The sequence below is a fragment of the Panthera pardus genome, unplaced genomic scaffold (assembly GCF_024362965.1).
Source record: "Panthera pardus isolate Hobbes unplaced genomic scaffold, ASM2436296v1 HiC_scaffold_24, whole genome shotgun sequence".
NCBI classification, from domain to species: domain Eukaryota; kingdom Metazoa; phylum Chordata; class Mammalia; order Carnivora; family Felidae; genus Panthera; species Panthera pardus.
This window is the reverse complement of record NW_026526810.1, coordinates 79,188,789-79,204,584: the sequence shown is the minus strand read 5'-3', so window position 1 is coordinate 79,204,584 and position 15,796 is coordinate 79,188,789. Positions and strand designations below refer to the sequence as shown.

The window sequence follows — 15,796 nt, the reverse complement described above, 5'->3', positions numbered from 1 at the left end:
TGTTGAACTCTCCAACTGTAAATGTGGAATATCCCATTTCTCATTCAGTTTTTGCTGCACATATTTTGTAGGTCTGTTCTTTGGTGCACATACTTCTTAAGACTGCCATGTCTTCCTGGTAGGTTGGCACTTTTATCACAGTATAATGCCCCTCTCTGTCTCTGATAACTTCCTTCGCTTGTAAGTCTACTTTTTCTGATATTAATGATATTAATAATAATATTAATAACCTGCTTTTCTTTGATTTATGTTTGCATGCTATACTTTTACCCTTTTGCTTTCAACCTTCCCATATCATCATAACTGAAGTCAGTTACTCGTAGACACTATATACTGAGTCATGTTCTTTTAATCTACTCTACAATCTCTGTCACATAATCGGTGTATTTAGACAATTTACATATAACTTATGGATATAGTCTGCCATTTCATTTTTTTGTTTTGTTTGCTCTATCTGGTATCTTTTGTTTTTCTGTTTCCTTTTTCCTGCCTTCCTATTGCCTGGATATAGTTTTAAATTCCACTTTTATTTATCTATGGTGTTTTTGAGTGTATCTCTTTCTATAGCTTTTTAGTTTTGTTCTAGGAATCACATTATGTAAAAATAACTTATCAAAGTCTACAAATGTCATCATTTTACCAGTTTAATATGAAACCTTGCCTCCCTTTTTGTCTCCTTACCCTTCCCCATTTATAATATATTTTAAACATTTCCTCTATATACATTTAATAACATAATTTTTGTTTCAACTGACAAACATAATTTAGAATACTCAAAAGGAGAAGGAAACTAATGCATTTACTCATATTTTTGCTTTAAATGTTTTTGTTCCTTCTAGATACTCCAAGATTCTTCTTTTCATCATTTTTTTCCTATTTAGAGAACTTCCTCTAGTCATTTTTTTAGGGCAAATCTGCCAGCAACAAATTCTCTGTTTCCTTTCATCTGAAAATGTCTTGATTCCCTTTTATTCCCAAAGGATATTTTCTCCAGACACAGGACTGATTTCTGACTTCAATAGTTTCTGATGAGAAATCCACTGCCATTCAAATTGTTTTTCTCCTATAGGTAACATACTGTCTCTCTCTTGGTTCTTTCAAGGTTTTTTTCTATGTCATTACTTCTCATAAGTTTGAGTATTATGTGACTTAGTACAAATTTCTTTAGATTTTTCCTGCTTGGGGTTTGCTCAGGTTCCTAAATATGTTTGTATTTTTCCAAATTCAGAGTTTTTCAGCCATCATTTCTTCTTACACATTTTCAGCCACCTCTATCTCTTCTTTTTCTTCTCCTTGCAGGACTGCAACAACACAAATGTTAGATCTTTGGTAATATTCCCACAGGTCAAGGGACCTGTTCCCACAAGTCTATTTTTTTCAGTTTATTTCTCTTTGTTGTTCAGACTGGATAAATTCTATTGTTCTATCTTCAACTTCACTGATTCCTGTCTCTGCCACTCTACTTTTGAGCCCATCTACTATGCTTTTTATTTCAGTTATTATGCTTTTAATTCTAAAATGTTTTCTGTTTCTCCCCTCTATTTTCAATTTCTTTCCTAAAACTTCTATTTCCTTTCTCTTTATTTTTATAATTGAGATATAATTGACATATAACATTATATTATTCTCAGGTGTATAATATAATGATTCAATATTTGTATATGTTGCAAAATGATCACCACAATAAGTCAGGTTAACATTCATCACTATATATAGTTACAGAATTTCTTTTCTTATAAAAAGAAACTTTTAAGATCTACTCTCTCAGCAGCTTTCAAATATGCAATACAGTATAATTAACTATAGTCTTCATGCTGTACATTACATCCCCATGACTTATTTATTTTAAAACTAGTAATTTGTAGCTTTTGATTGCCTTCACCCATTTCACCCACCTCCCCACCCCTCACCTCTGGCAACCACCAATCTGTTCTCTGTATCTATGAGCTTAGTTTTTAGGAGTTTGGCAGGGGGTTAGATTCTATATAGAAGCAAGATCATTTGTCTTTCTCGATATGGTTTATTTCACTTAGCAAAATGCCTTCAAGGTCCATCCACGTTGTCACAAATGGCAAGATTTCATTCTTTTTCATGGTTGAATACTCCTGTGTGTGTGATTGTGTGTGTGTGTGTGTGTGTGTGTGTGTGTGTGTGTGTGTGACATTTTCTTTATCCATTCATCCATCAGTGGACACTTACATTGTTTCCATGTTTTGGCTATTATAAATAGTGTTGCAAGAAACATGGGGGTTGCATGTATCTTTTCAACTTAGTGTTTTAATTTTCTTTGGACAAATGTCTAGAAGTGGGATTGTTGGATCATGTGGTAGTCCTATTTTTAATTTTTTAAGGAACCTGTTTTCCACAGTGGTTATACCTACTTACATTCCCACTAACAGAGTACAAGAATTCCCTATTCTCCACATCTTCATCAACACTTGTTATTTCTTGTCCTTTTGATAACAGCCACTCTAAAAGGTGTGAGGTGATATTTCATTGTGGTTTTGATTTGCATTTCCCTGGTGATTAGCGATCTTGAGCATCTTTTCATGTAACTGTAGGCCATCTGTATCTTTTCTGGAAAAATCTCTATTCAGATCCTCTGCTCATTTTTTAATTGGATTGTTTTTTTGCCTTTGAGTTGTATGAGTTCTTTATATATTTTGGATATTAACACCTTATCATATATATTATTTGCAAATATATTCTCCCAGTCTGTAAGCTGCCTTTTCATTTTGTTGATAGTTTCCTTTGCTTTGCAGAAGCTTTTTAGTTTGATATACTCTTACTTACTCACTTTTGCTTCTGGTGCCTTTGCTTTTGATGCTAAGTCCAAGAATCATTGCCAAGACCAAAGTTAAGGAGCTTACCACCTATTTTCTTCGAGGAGTTTTATGGTTTCAGATTTTACACTCAAGTCATTAAACCATTTTTAGTTAAGTTTTGTGTATGGTATAAGATAGTGGTCCAGTTTCATTCTTTTGCATGTGGCTGTCCAATTTTCTCAACATCATTTATTGAAGACATTGTCCTTTCCCCACTGTATATTCTTGGCTCCTTTGTCATAAATTAATTGACCATGTATGTGTAGATTTATTTCTAGGCTCTCTATTCTGCTCCATTGATCTATGTGTCTGTTTTTATGGAAACACCATATTGTTTTTTATTTTTGTTTTGTTTTATTTATTATTTTGAGAGAGAGAAAGAGAGAGAGTAGGGGAGAGACAGAGAAAGAGGGAGAAGGAGAGAGAGAGAATCACAAGCAGACTCCACACTGTCAGTGCAGAGCCCTATATGGGGCTCAAATTCATAAACCATGAGATCATGACCTGAGCTGAAGTCCAACGTTTAACCAACTGAGCCATGCAGGCACCCCATTACCATACTGTTTTGATTACTATAACTTTATAATATAGTTTGAAATCAGGAAGCATGCTGTCTCCAGCTTTGTTCTTTCTCAAGATTGCTTTGGCCATTCAGTATCTTTTGTGGTTCCATACATATTTCAGGACTGTTTATTCTATTTCTATGAAAAATGTTATTGACTCTTGATCTTATTTATTTACCCTGTTTTAGGTGACCCTCCACTGGGCTTCCTCTGATACCATCAAAGTGGGGAAGGGGAGGTGTGGTCATTACTGATACTTGGGGATAGAAGTCCAAGATCCCCATGTGGTTTCAACTGACAACAAGGAGGGGGATCTCTTTAACACTCTGTTAAGATTAAAGTCCCAGCTCCACATGCAGTCTTCTTTGGTATGACCCTGGCAGGGGTGGAAGAGTGCCTCATTAACTCTTATCAAGAGTTAAGTTTCAATTTCCCAATAGGCTTTTGATGGTGGGGGGTAGGGCCACTGTTTTTCCTTTGGTGTTTAACTGGAATAGAGCAGTTACTGTCTAAAACTTTTCTGTCTTTCTGGGCTACCCCTTTCCTGGTTCTTTGGCTAAAGAGAGCAGGTTTTTGTTGAGGCTTTTTTTTCCTTTGCCTATCTTTGCTTCTATATTAACAGCTTTTTCAACTCCAAGTCTAGTATATATGAAGCAAAAAAGAAAACCCAAGGAACTAACTCACAGCCATGTCATTTCTTGCATGCCAACATTTCTAATTAATGTGCTTTGTTCTCCATTTTTCTTTTTTTTAATGTTTATTTTTGAGAGAGAGAGAGAGAGACTGTAAGTGAGGGAGTGAGAGTCAAGAGTTTTCTCCTCTTGACTCACATCTTGCCACAAGTAGGCTCCAGGCTCCATGCTGTCAGCACTGACACGGGGCTCGATCTCATGAACCATAAGATAATGACCTGAGCAGAAGTCAGATGCTTAACCGACTGAACCCCCCGGGCGCCCCTGTTTTCCACTTTTCAAGACACTTTTATGTTTGTAACATCCAGCATTTTTAATTGTACTTAGCAGGAAGAATAGGGAAGAGTAAAAATACTTTTTCTCCATCTTCCCCAGAAGTAAAAATCTTGCAACAACTTCCAAGAAACTACCACTTGTTAAGTTTTGGCATATTAACAAAGGAAAATATCCATTATTATGTTAAAAGTATGTTCAAGTAATATTTTCCAACTACCTATCTGTGTGAGACCAGAATTTTCCTCATATATTTCAACCAAAACAACCTACCACAAAATTGAATGCAGAAGCAGTCATGAGAATCCAGCCATCTTCCAGCAAGCTACACATTAAAGATTGCAAAACATGTAAGCCAACCCTAGTTTTCTCATTAAAATTTTGTTTTCAAAAATATAATTATTTTTCATAAAAATGCATTTTGTTAACATATTACTTTATTAGTGTTATTTTTTTTAATGTTTATTCATTTTTGAGAGACAGAATGCAAGTGGGGGAGGAGCAGAGAAAGAAATACACAGAATCAGAAGCAAGCTCCAGGCTCTGAGCTGTCAGCACAGAGCTGACGTGGGGCTCAAACTCATGAACTGTGAGATCATGACCTGAGCCGAAGTCGGACAGTTAACAACTGAGCCACCCAAGTGCCCTATTAGTGTTATTTTTAATAAATAAAAAATAAACATTTAGCATTTTCTCAGTTCTAATTCCCAACATTTGTTGTTTGTTTGTTTTTTGTTTTTTAAGTTTATTTATTTTTGAGAGAGAGAGAGCGAGCGAGCAAGGGAGGGGCATGGGAGGGGGCGGACACAGAGGATCCGAAGTGGGCTCTGCACTGACAGCCCAATGTGGGGCTGGAACTCATGAACTGTGGGATCATGGCCTGAGCTGAAGTTGGACACTGAACCGACTGAGCCACCCAGGTGCCCCAATTCCCAACAACTGTAAATATCAATAGATATAACCTACATAAATAATTATTGAGGTCCTCAAAAATTCTTAAGATTACAAAAAGGGTCCTGAAACCAAAAGGTTCAAGAGCTGTGAGGTAGAGAAAAGTATTAAGGTAAGCTCTTACTTCCTCTCCCAAGAGTTGTAGGTGTGGTTTCTGAGCACGCTGTCTAGTTCCTTGTGCCAAATCAGGTAGTATCACTGGTGGTGTTGGAAGGATGGCAACATATTCTTGATTATCACCCACAACAGGATTTCTTTGCAATATTCTACAGTATGATAAAAAACAATACATTGGTTTGTTAAGTCACTGATGAGACTCATTTCATACCTCTGCTGAAATAAACACACCGACATTTGATATCTATAATAAGCAGAAATTGTGCAGAAGTCAGACAGTCTGAAATGGGAGATAATTCAAAATAATTTTTCTGTGGTTCTGCATACATTTCAACAGTAACATTCATGATGGTTTTACTATATTAGAATAACAAATTCATCCTGTAAAAGTCTGATTACAAAAGAGGTAAAAAGGTCTCTACCTTCTGACGGCTAACCTGCTCCCCACTCAAAGCCCACAGGAAATGGTCTCATTTCTTAGAGTGAAGTAAAGTGTCAGCCCAACAAGAACTGCCTTCTCACATTAAAGTTTTCTCCTCTTGACTCACATCTTGCCAAGATGAACAAAAAATCTATGGCATTTATCTTCCTTTCTAGGCTACAAACTATATATATATATAAATTATATAAAATTATACAAAAAATATAAACAAAAATTATAACACAAAAAATTATAATATAAAAATTATAAACAAAAGTCTTAATTAAGCCAAAGACATAAGCTAAATGAAAATTTGAAGGCAAGATGTGTCATTAATGACTAATTTATGAACTGCTTTAAAATACATTAATTTTGTATTAAATTTGGTATTAATTTGTACTAATTTTTATAATTACTGTAAAAGAATTATAAAAGGAGTATAAAATGAGCCTGCACAGACTATAGCTATATCAATTTCACACGGAAGCCAGTGTTCCACTTTTTGATATACCCTTATGTGAATAGGCAATCGCTTTATGAGTCATCAAATGTGAAGACTAAAAGTTCACAAACCACCCAACTCACTTTAGTTACTTAATAATATGCTGAAACCTTCATATTCTATCATACCAGCTCTTAAAAAAAACAGGTCCACCCAAAGTTAGGCTCATGGAAATAGGGCTTGCCAAAGTAGAGTCATGGAGAAAAGCCTCCTATCCCAACTAGTCAAATATTTGAATTCAAAGAGAAGATAAAGTTCAACTGCCAATATGGTGAATATAGTAGACGGCCACTCAACACCCAATTATCCTCCTTCTAATGTGCTTTCCTGAACTACTGAGGATGAAGAAGTAAAAGTCTCTTGCAGCCAGTGTCCTAGATGTGAGTTAGGATCCACTAATGAGATGCACTCAGCATACAATTTGGAAAGCAGAAGGTTCTGATGTTTTTGTTAGCAAACAGTCATGGCAACATCGAGTTCTACTGTAGCAGTGTTTCAGTTAATAGTAGTCCTTTTGTAGGTTGCTTTTCTTTTTTTGGGGGGGGAGGGGCAGTGAGCAGCAAGCATATCAAACAGACATACTGTGGTTTCAGAGTCTAAAGCTGTAACAATAGAAGCCACCAGATCCCTGAATCACAGCTAGGGTGGTATGTTGCCAGTACTGGCTTCCAGATTTACTACCTTCCTGACTATGCTAGAAGCAGCAGCTTCCTTGGCAGCCATTTAAGCATGCTGTGTGTCATCTCTGGAAACCCTCCCTGCCTACAGCCCACTTTCCCAATCTTTCCATTGGTTTTATAAGCATCAAATTCCCATTACTAACTCCCTCTTTGCCTAAAATAGCTAAAAATATTTCTGTTTTCGTCAACTGAATCCTGAATGGTATGTATTGGAAAAACAAAGAACAGGGTGAAGTCTACTGGCTGCAATAGTGAGCCTAGAGACTACATATATCGAAGTCAGTAAAGTATTTCTGAGATCATGAAGGACAGGCATGACATAAGAAGCTACCTTGAGGCACTGCTGTATTTTTATCTAGCTCTAAGCCAAAACCAAGGTAGTAAGAGTAATTCCCAACTTACTGTCTTTTCACATTCCAAATGTACACTAATGAAGCTGACACTGTGGTTGGTGGGAAGAAAAATGAAAGAAGTCATTGGAGTGCATAGTGTTGGTAGACATGTATAGAGGACCTTAGTGAAAGGCTACCCAAGATTAGCAAGTGTTCCTACAGGACAAAGAGTAATCAATTACTTTGAAAATTTTCTCCAGACTTTCCCTTCTTCCTTCTTTATATCCAGAGAGAAGAGCTAATCCTTTCTAGAGTTCATTCTCCCGTTTGGAAAACACCACTTCGGATTGAAAATCTCTTCATACCCAATCTCTCCATCACTCCCAGCAGTAATCACTGGTTCTGCTCCTTCTTCCATGGTGTCTCTCCTGTCCACTGCATTTTCTCTCATCTGAGTCCTACGATATCATCTTTGCTGGTCCCTTACCTCTAGACCTTCCCTCCTCCAATTCATACTATATACCCTGCCAGAGATGTCATCACTCACCCCCTTTCCAAATACTTTAATGACTATATACACTGTATAAACCCAAGCTCCCAGGCTTTGCATTTAGGGTCCTCCACAGTCTGGATACCATCTACTTGCCAATCCTACTGCCCTCCCCTAACTCCTGGCCCAACCTACATTCACTATGTAGAAGGTGCCTGAGGTGCTGAGATTACTTAGGGACAATAGAGAAGAGAGGCAAACCAGATTACAATACAGTATGGCTATGAAAATAATGAAAAGAAGGCTTGCAGATTGCAGCTCCCTCATGAAACGTTTATAAATCCCCCTCTGCCCAGTAAAAATTCATCTTTGCTTCCCTAGTTTTTCTGCTGCATTTGATCGGATCTTTCATTGTAGAATATGCTATTTTTTATTCTATGTATTTTTTTCACAGTAGACATAGACTGGTTTGAAGAGAAAACTGATTCTTATTCATTTCCTATCTTCTGTGATGCAAATGTAGTACATACTGAATACATATTGTATTTTGGCTCAGCAAGAAAAGTCTCACAGCCTCTGTGAGTTCCCTGTCCCAGGCTCTATCCCAGGGAACTGAGAATCACAGGTCAGCATGATGTATTGCAGTGGTTCTCAAAGTGTGTTCCCTAACGCAGCATCATTAAAATCACATACAAACTTGCTAGAAAATGCAAATTCTTGGCTGCCCATTATACCTAATGAATCAGAATCTCAGGGTAGGACTCAGTCATCTGTTTTAACCAGCCCTGCAGATGATTCTGATATACACTGAAAACCAGTGATGTACTACAATCTTTCCTAAAACAGCCTGATTCTAAGAATATCCTGGGAGCTTGTCAAAACTATAGCTTCCCAGATACCTCCTCTAGAGATTCTAATTCACATGTGGGGTAGGTCACTTCTCCTTCCTAGGTCTCAGTTTCTCCATCTATCTATAGCAACAGTGATCAGGTCTTTCAGGGTCTAATGCTTAGAAATAATATATGAGAGAAATGTCACATTGTACATGTTCAATTATTAAGTAATTAGTAAGTGGCTGATATTCAATTATTATTGCTATTATCATTGAGGATATTAAATGAAGGAAACATGCCCACCTCTCTCAGAGTGAGTTAAGTTTCTTTACTTGTCCCCCATGGGCCAGAGATATAACATATATTTCTTATTGTAGGTTGCTATCAAAGAAGTTTAGAAAACATTTGCTCTAACCTGTGAACACTTTTTAAAAATCTCTGCATACATATTCTACGAGTCACATAAAAGAGAACATGAGCTCTATCCTATGAAGCATAAAGAAGGGTTCTCCCTCCAGCACTCTCCCCTCTTCTTGGATGTGACTCTAACAGAGAAGTTCCCCCGTCACATCTTTGCTTTCCCTTCCTTACTGAACTTAAAATCTTGCTTGTTGGGGTACAAAACCTGTTAAAGGCTTCACAGGATGATGCTCACAGTTGCTTTCATACAACTCAAAGAAGAGGTGTACAGGGATATTTTCAGAGTGCTCATGTGCAAAAGTTGTGTCACAAAAATACAGGCAATAGAGTATTATATTCCACACAACATTTTTAAAGTACTTGTCACAAGCCACTGAATTGATTTCACAACTCCATATTAGGTCACAATCTACAATTTAGAAAATAGTAACTTACAAAGAATGTTATTTGAAAAGCAAACTCCTAGATCTAGAAAAGACTTTAAGAGTTCATCTTCTTGAAGATTACAAATAATTTTCTTTACTATAGTCTTCAAAATATGTAGCAGAGGTAATGAACACTTTGAACACTTTTTAAAAATTGAGGGAACCATAATCTTAATAAAATGATAAATCTAAAGGAGAATAAGAGTATAACTATGTAGATTTTATTTTTTTATAAAATATGATTAGGGAAGTGGGGGATTTTATTTTTAATCATTGTAACTTCATTGTTACATGCAAACAGTGACATCTGGTGGAATGATATTGCTTTGCTTTAAAAAATTTCAGCTTTCACATATTGACAGTTATGAAATCAGATAAATGTCCAAGTAATTCCTGTTTTTATATATCTATATAAAATAAAAAATACACTAATCTAATAGCTTATTAAACTTTTATAGTGCATAGTAAAATGACTTCTGTCATTCCAATCTGTATTTTTTAAATATGCTGAAGTCTTCCTTAGGTATAAGGGGTATTTGTTAAAAATGGATACAATGGAAATCTAACGGAGGTTACTATTGATTCTACTTCTAACAACTGTGATTTGGACTGCAAAATTTACCCTCAGTTTCCTCATCCATAAATATGAGAAGGTTAGGCTAAAAGAAGGATAAGATCCTCTTATGGCTCTAAAACATGTACTTTTGTGACATATGCCCATCTAGACCTCAGACAGGGATTAAGTCTTATGTGCTTTGGCATAATATCTTGGGTCACTGCCTGGAGTATATACCAAGGAACAAGCTAAGTAAGGTATGCGGGTAGGGCCAGGATTAGATTTAACCACTGAGGAATGGAAGACAATGCAGGAGATGGGGAAGAGTGGGGGAAAGTCAGTTCCAGATACCCACGGTGGAAAGTAACATACAGCAGAAGATAAAACACAATATTCCAAATGTAGTTTGACAGACCACAGGTGGTGGTGCACTAGAAGTAGTATCAGAAAGTTCTAGCAAGGGATGATGGCTCATTCTGGTGGGGAGAAACCAGTAATGGGGAAAACAAAACCAGGCGGTATTCAGTGCAAGCTACAAGTAAATAAGTAATTAATATCAGGGAAGTCTACCATATTTAGCAAGGTCCCAGCCCTGGCCTAGTGCTCAGAAACAAGATTTCAGTTCTTAAGAGGGAATAAGCACTATAAGAACTTCCACCCCAATAGAAGCAGAAGCCCTGCTTCCAATACTGGGTCACAATGGATCAAATAACAAAACACAACGGTAAATAAAATATGCATATCTCAAATTATTCAACTAGAGCTCCTCAGATTCTTCCTAGCTTACATCAAAATTGGTTCTGAAAACAAGATGAGAACAAGTATTCAGAATGAAGCATGAAAAGAAAAAAACGAGAGGGTCTTCACAAGTTCACAAAACGGTGGAATATAATGGAAACCACATTTAGAATCAAAGAGATCTAGGTCTGAATCTTAGCTTTTACCAGCCCTATACACATGGACTAGTCACTTACACCTACTTTGAACTACATTTTCTTCACTTGGGAAGAAAATACATAATTTTCCATTTTCATATTCAAATATCAGCAAAATATTTAGAAGATTCAGATAAAATCTTTAAAATGCAAGTGCACTTTATATAGCTGATTTGTCAACTATAGGTAGTAGAGATAGTAAGTCAAAATAATTACCCATGTGCCTGTATTTCAGTTTCAAAGTAAAAATCTTCAAAGGAATATAAACTACGAAAACAACACCCTTAATGTCATTTTTGTAAAATGTATATGTAAGTGCATGCACAGAAAAAAAAGGCCTGGCCTAGAATAATATTTTTAAATTTTTTTATGTTTATTTATTTTTAAGAGAGAGAGACAGTGCAAGTGGGGGGAAGGGCAGAGAGAACCAGGGAGACACAGAATCCAAAGCAGGCTCCAGGCTCTGAACGGTCAGCACAGAGCCCAACACAGGGCTTGAACTCATGAACCATGAGATCATGACCTGAGCCGAAGTCGGATCCTTAACTGACTGAGCCACCCAGGCGCCCCTAGAATAATCTTTATCATATAGAATAAACACTGGAAAAGGTCTGCTTCTGGCATAATAGTCTTAACAATCACAGAGAAAATGTGTAAAGGCAAAATTCTCATAACCGAATCCACCCCACCCCCAACACCTTTCAGGATTCTGAATGACTAAATTAGTAATATAAACCTGCATCTTCTGGTGCTCCTACTTAAGATCTAAACATAGTATTCTAGGGACACCTGGGTGGTTCAGTCAGTTAAGCATCCAATTCATGATCTCACAGTCATGGAATTCAGCATGGAACACAGAGCCTGCCTGGGATATTTTCTCTCTCTCTCTCTCTCTCTCTCTCTCTCTCTCTCTCTCTTCTTTCTGCCCCTTCCCTGCTTGGGCTCATGCAAGCACTCTTTCTCTCTCAAAATAAATAAATAAATCTTTAAAAACTTTTAAACTCTATCTTTTTTTTAAAAAAAGCAATCCATTCCCAAACATGTTCTAGTGACATTATTTAAGGCAAAACTTAAAGTCCTAGAAGCATCCAGGAGTAGAGAACAGATTACTTGCAAATAAAATAAAAACAGGCTGCTTTCAGATTTTTATCTCATAACATCGGATATCAGATGATACAAACAATAAATACATAGATATATGTCGGCAAATATGACAGATTATAGGAAACAGCAAAGAACTAAAACAAGAGAGAATATACAAAGATGACAAAAATAATACCCAGTATAACTGATAATGGCAATAAATGCATATGGGGTGATCCAACCTGTTATAAGAAAAAAATTGATTGGCTTAAAAAATATTCTAGTCTATGCAATCTACAAGCAACACAACTACTAAAGATTAAAAATAAAAGGGCAAACATACACCATATAAATAAAGCAAAAAATAGGACAAAGTGTAGTTTTACTTTTTATGGAATTAGTGTACAATCTATAATGAAAACAAAAGGACTACAGTTAACAATTTCTTGAATTTTCTTCCACACATACACAAAAATGTGTATATAATCACATATCTGTTAATTTACTTCTATCTCCTTTCAGTGCACGGAGCACTACCTCGTTCTTAGTCATGATTGCAATGCAACCCATCACTGGATGCACCATAAAAAAATATTCTATTGATAAGCACCTAAGTTATTTCCAGTTTTTAGTTATTATAAGGACAATGAACATCCTTCTGCATGTATTTTAGTAAATTACAGTCATCAGCATATAGATGACATTTAAAGCCATGGTCTTGGATAAGATCACTTTGGTAAGTATGGGAGAAAAGAGGTGCCAGTATAAGTTTGGGCACCCCAATGTTTTGAAATCAAAAGATAAGGAGACACCAGCAAAGGAGACTTGAGAAGGTATAGCCAGGGAGACAGAAAGAGAACCAGAAAAGAGTATAGTCCCAAAGGTCAAGAAATTAAAGGGTTTTAAGGAAGAGTTAATGCAACTGTGCCAAATGCTACTAAAAAGTCAAAATGAGGACTGTGATATCTTACAGCAAATCTGATCATGTCCTTCTTCCTCAAAAAACTCTATCAATGGCTTCCCAATACACTGTGAATAAGAATCTCTCCCCCAAAGCCTCATATACATGCCCTCACACACCTACAGAGAATCTGTAAAATCCTACATGATCTGATTCATGACTTCACTCAACCTCCACTGCATCACTGCTCCTCCCGTTCTCCAATGCTGGACTTCTTTCCAATTCTTAGATGAGTTCCAACTGTCCACAGCTGACTCTCAAACTTCAATATGCCTTCAAATCATCTGCTTTTTTAACAAGTTCCCAAGTGATGTTGATTCACTCTCAGGTTGCAATTTAAGTATCAATTCCTCAAACCTCCCAAGATGATCAGGAAATCTTCCAGTTTCCACAGCACCCTGAACTTCTGCGTATTAATTATCCCATTCACGATAAGTAATTTACCACCTTTCTTCTCTGCCAATCTCCATATTCCCTGAGGGCAGGGATTATTTCTCTTGTTAGCAGATGCTTCCCTAGGGCCTAACTCTATGCCTGCCACACAGTAGGTACACAAAAAATATATGCTGATTGATTTAAGTGATTAGTCAGGTCCATATTTCTTGACATGGAAAGATAATTACAACACAGTTAAAAAAAATCAGGTCACAAAACGTACACAGCATTATCCCAGTTTTGTTCTATCTTACTTATTTTCATACAGAAAAGTCTGGAATCATGTATTTAAGAATGTAAATAGTATTATCCCTGGATAGCAAGATTTTGAATAATTGTAGGGTTTTTTGCATTTTCTTGCATATTTTTCACATTTACTAAAGTATTGTCTTTTTATTGTCATTTTATAACAACAATAAATAAGAGGAATTATTTTGTTTAATTATTTTGAAATTAAACATTAAATTCTGACACTTAAGCTTTGGTTTTCCAATTATTGCATTTGCCACTATTTTAACATATGGAGCTAACAGTCTGTCCACATTTTTTCAAAATGCGATTAAGAATTTCTTTTGTAACGTGAAGCCAAGTGGAGAGTTAGGTCTGGGATCTATAGCCTAAGCACTGCTTCCCACCAGGAAGCTGGCTGTAAGGTGAACCTGACTTGAGAAGGTCAGCCAATGTTTGTAAGACAGCATTTTTTGCCAACTCTCTCTTTATTGATGCTGGATCAACAAAATACACAAGCAATTTTACATAGACAAGTCAGTAAAATAGGACATAAGTCCATAAATAGACTCAATAACACATTGGAATTTAAGGTATGAGAAGCTGCCATTTCAAAATAGTGAGGAAAGAGGATTTATTGACAATAATGATATTATGCAATTGACTAGTCACTTGGTGGGGGGAGGAATAATGCTTATTCTTCTCATCAAGTTAATTACAGATGGATCAAAGTAAGCTATAAAATGATAGAAGAAAATATGAGAAAATACATTTAAGTGTAAGTGTAGAAAAGCCATTTCTAAGAATGAAACCAAGACTAGAACGCATAGAGAATGACTGCTAGTTTTTACTACATAAAAATTAAAACTTCTGGAGAGCATAAAACACCATAACAAAGGTAGAAAGCAAACAACAAAGTAAAAGAAAATGTCTACTATATATAACAAATAATTAAAATCTTTAATATAAAAAGATCACTTATAAATCAATAAGGAAGAGATGAATGATGACCCAACAGAATACGAATTGATAATTCTCAAAAGGAGAATAACCAAAAGACATCACCATCATTTAAAGTGAAAAAATATATAGTAATAAAAAGATATGTTTCCTCATCAGATTAGAAAAAAAATGAAGCAGATTGACAATTAGTTATTTGATAAGGGTAAAAGGAAATGGATATGATAAGTTGTTGGTAGAGTATAAGTCTGAATAATTTTTCTGGAAAGAAGTCTAGCAATATACATCAAAAATTTTAGAGCAAGGGGCATCTGGGTGGCTCAGTTGGTTAAGCATCTGATCAGCTCAGGTCATGATCTCGTGGTTCACGAGTTCGTGCCCAGTGTCAGGCTCTGTGCTGACAGTGCGGAGCCTGCTTGGGATCCTGTCTTGGCTCTCTCTCTCTCTGCCCCTCCCCCACTTGCGCAGGCTCTCTCTCTCTCTCTCTCTCTCTCTCCCCCAAAAATAAACATTAAAAAAAAAATTTTAAGCAAAAAGTTTAATAACTAATTCCACACTTGAAATCTTCTTACATTGCAGCTTGGTTAAGTTGGTGAATAATATGAAAATATTTAAATGGTCACACACAACCCTCAGTGAAAAATCAGTCTATAGAATGCCGTACATGGTTTAAACACAGGCACATACAGGAGATGTTAGAGGGCTATTCACCAAACTGTTAACTTAATCTAAGTGTTTAAACACTTTTAATGATTTACCTTATTTTAAAACACCAAATCTAAAATTCCATGCTAAGAATTCTAACAACTATAAACTTCTCTTTAAAATACAGAAACTTTAAAAGCAAAATTATAATTCATATGAAACATTTTTATAGTTCTCAACAAAATTGCTGTTTAGCAAAATAAACATAAGTTTCAGCAATATATTGCTATTTTAAATAAACTTAAGTATGTACCTATCTAGTCCATTAAAATATTCTTGGTGTTTGCCACAAGTAACAATTACTATATGGAGAATTGGGAAAGCATTAAAATTATATAACCACAAATAGTGTTAGGCTTCATAGTTAACTGTTCATCTCACAGAAAAACCAAAAGCCACCAAATGAAAG

General features: G+C 36.0%; 1 protein-coding gene across 3 annotated transcripts in view; it reads right to left on the bottom strand.

Annotated features, from left to right (window-relative positions):
* The window catches only part of TTC6 (tetratricopeptide repeat domain 6), a 200,842-nt gene that overhangs the window by 99,381 nt on the left and 85,665 nt on the right, over positions 1 to 15,796 (bottom strand). For all 3 annotated transcript variants that reach the window (XM_019426105.2, XM_053889365.1, XM_053889366.1), the window contains exon 6: positions 5,429 to 5,570. In XM_019426105.2, the coding sequence (XP_019281650.2) occupies positions 5,429 to 5,570 (142 nt within the window). The remainder of the gene's footprint in view (positions 1 to 5,428; positions 5,571 to 15,796) is intronic.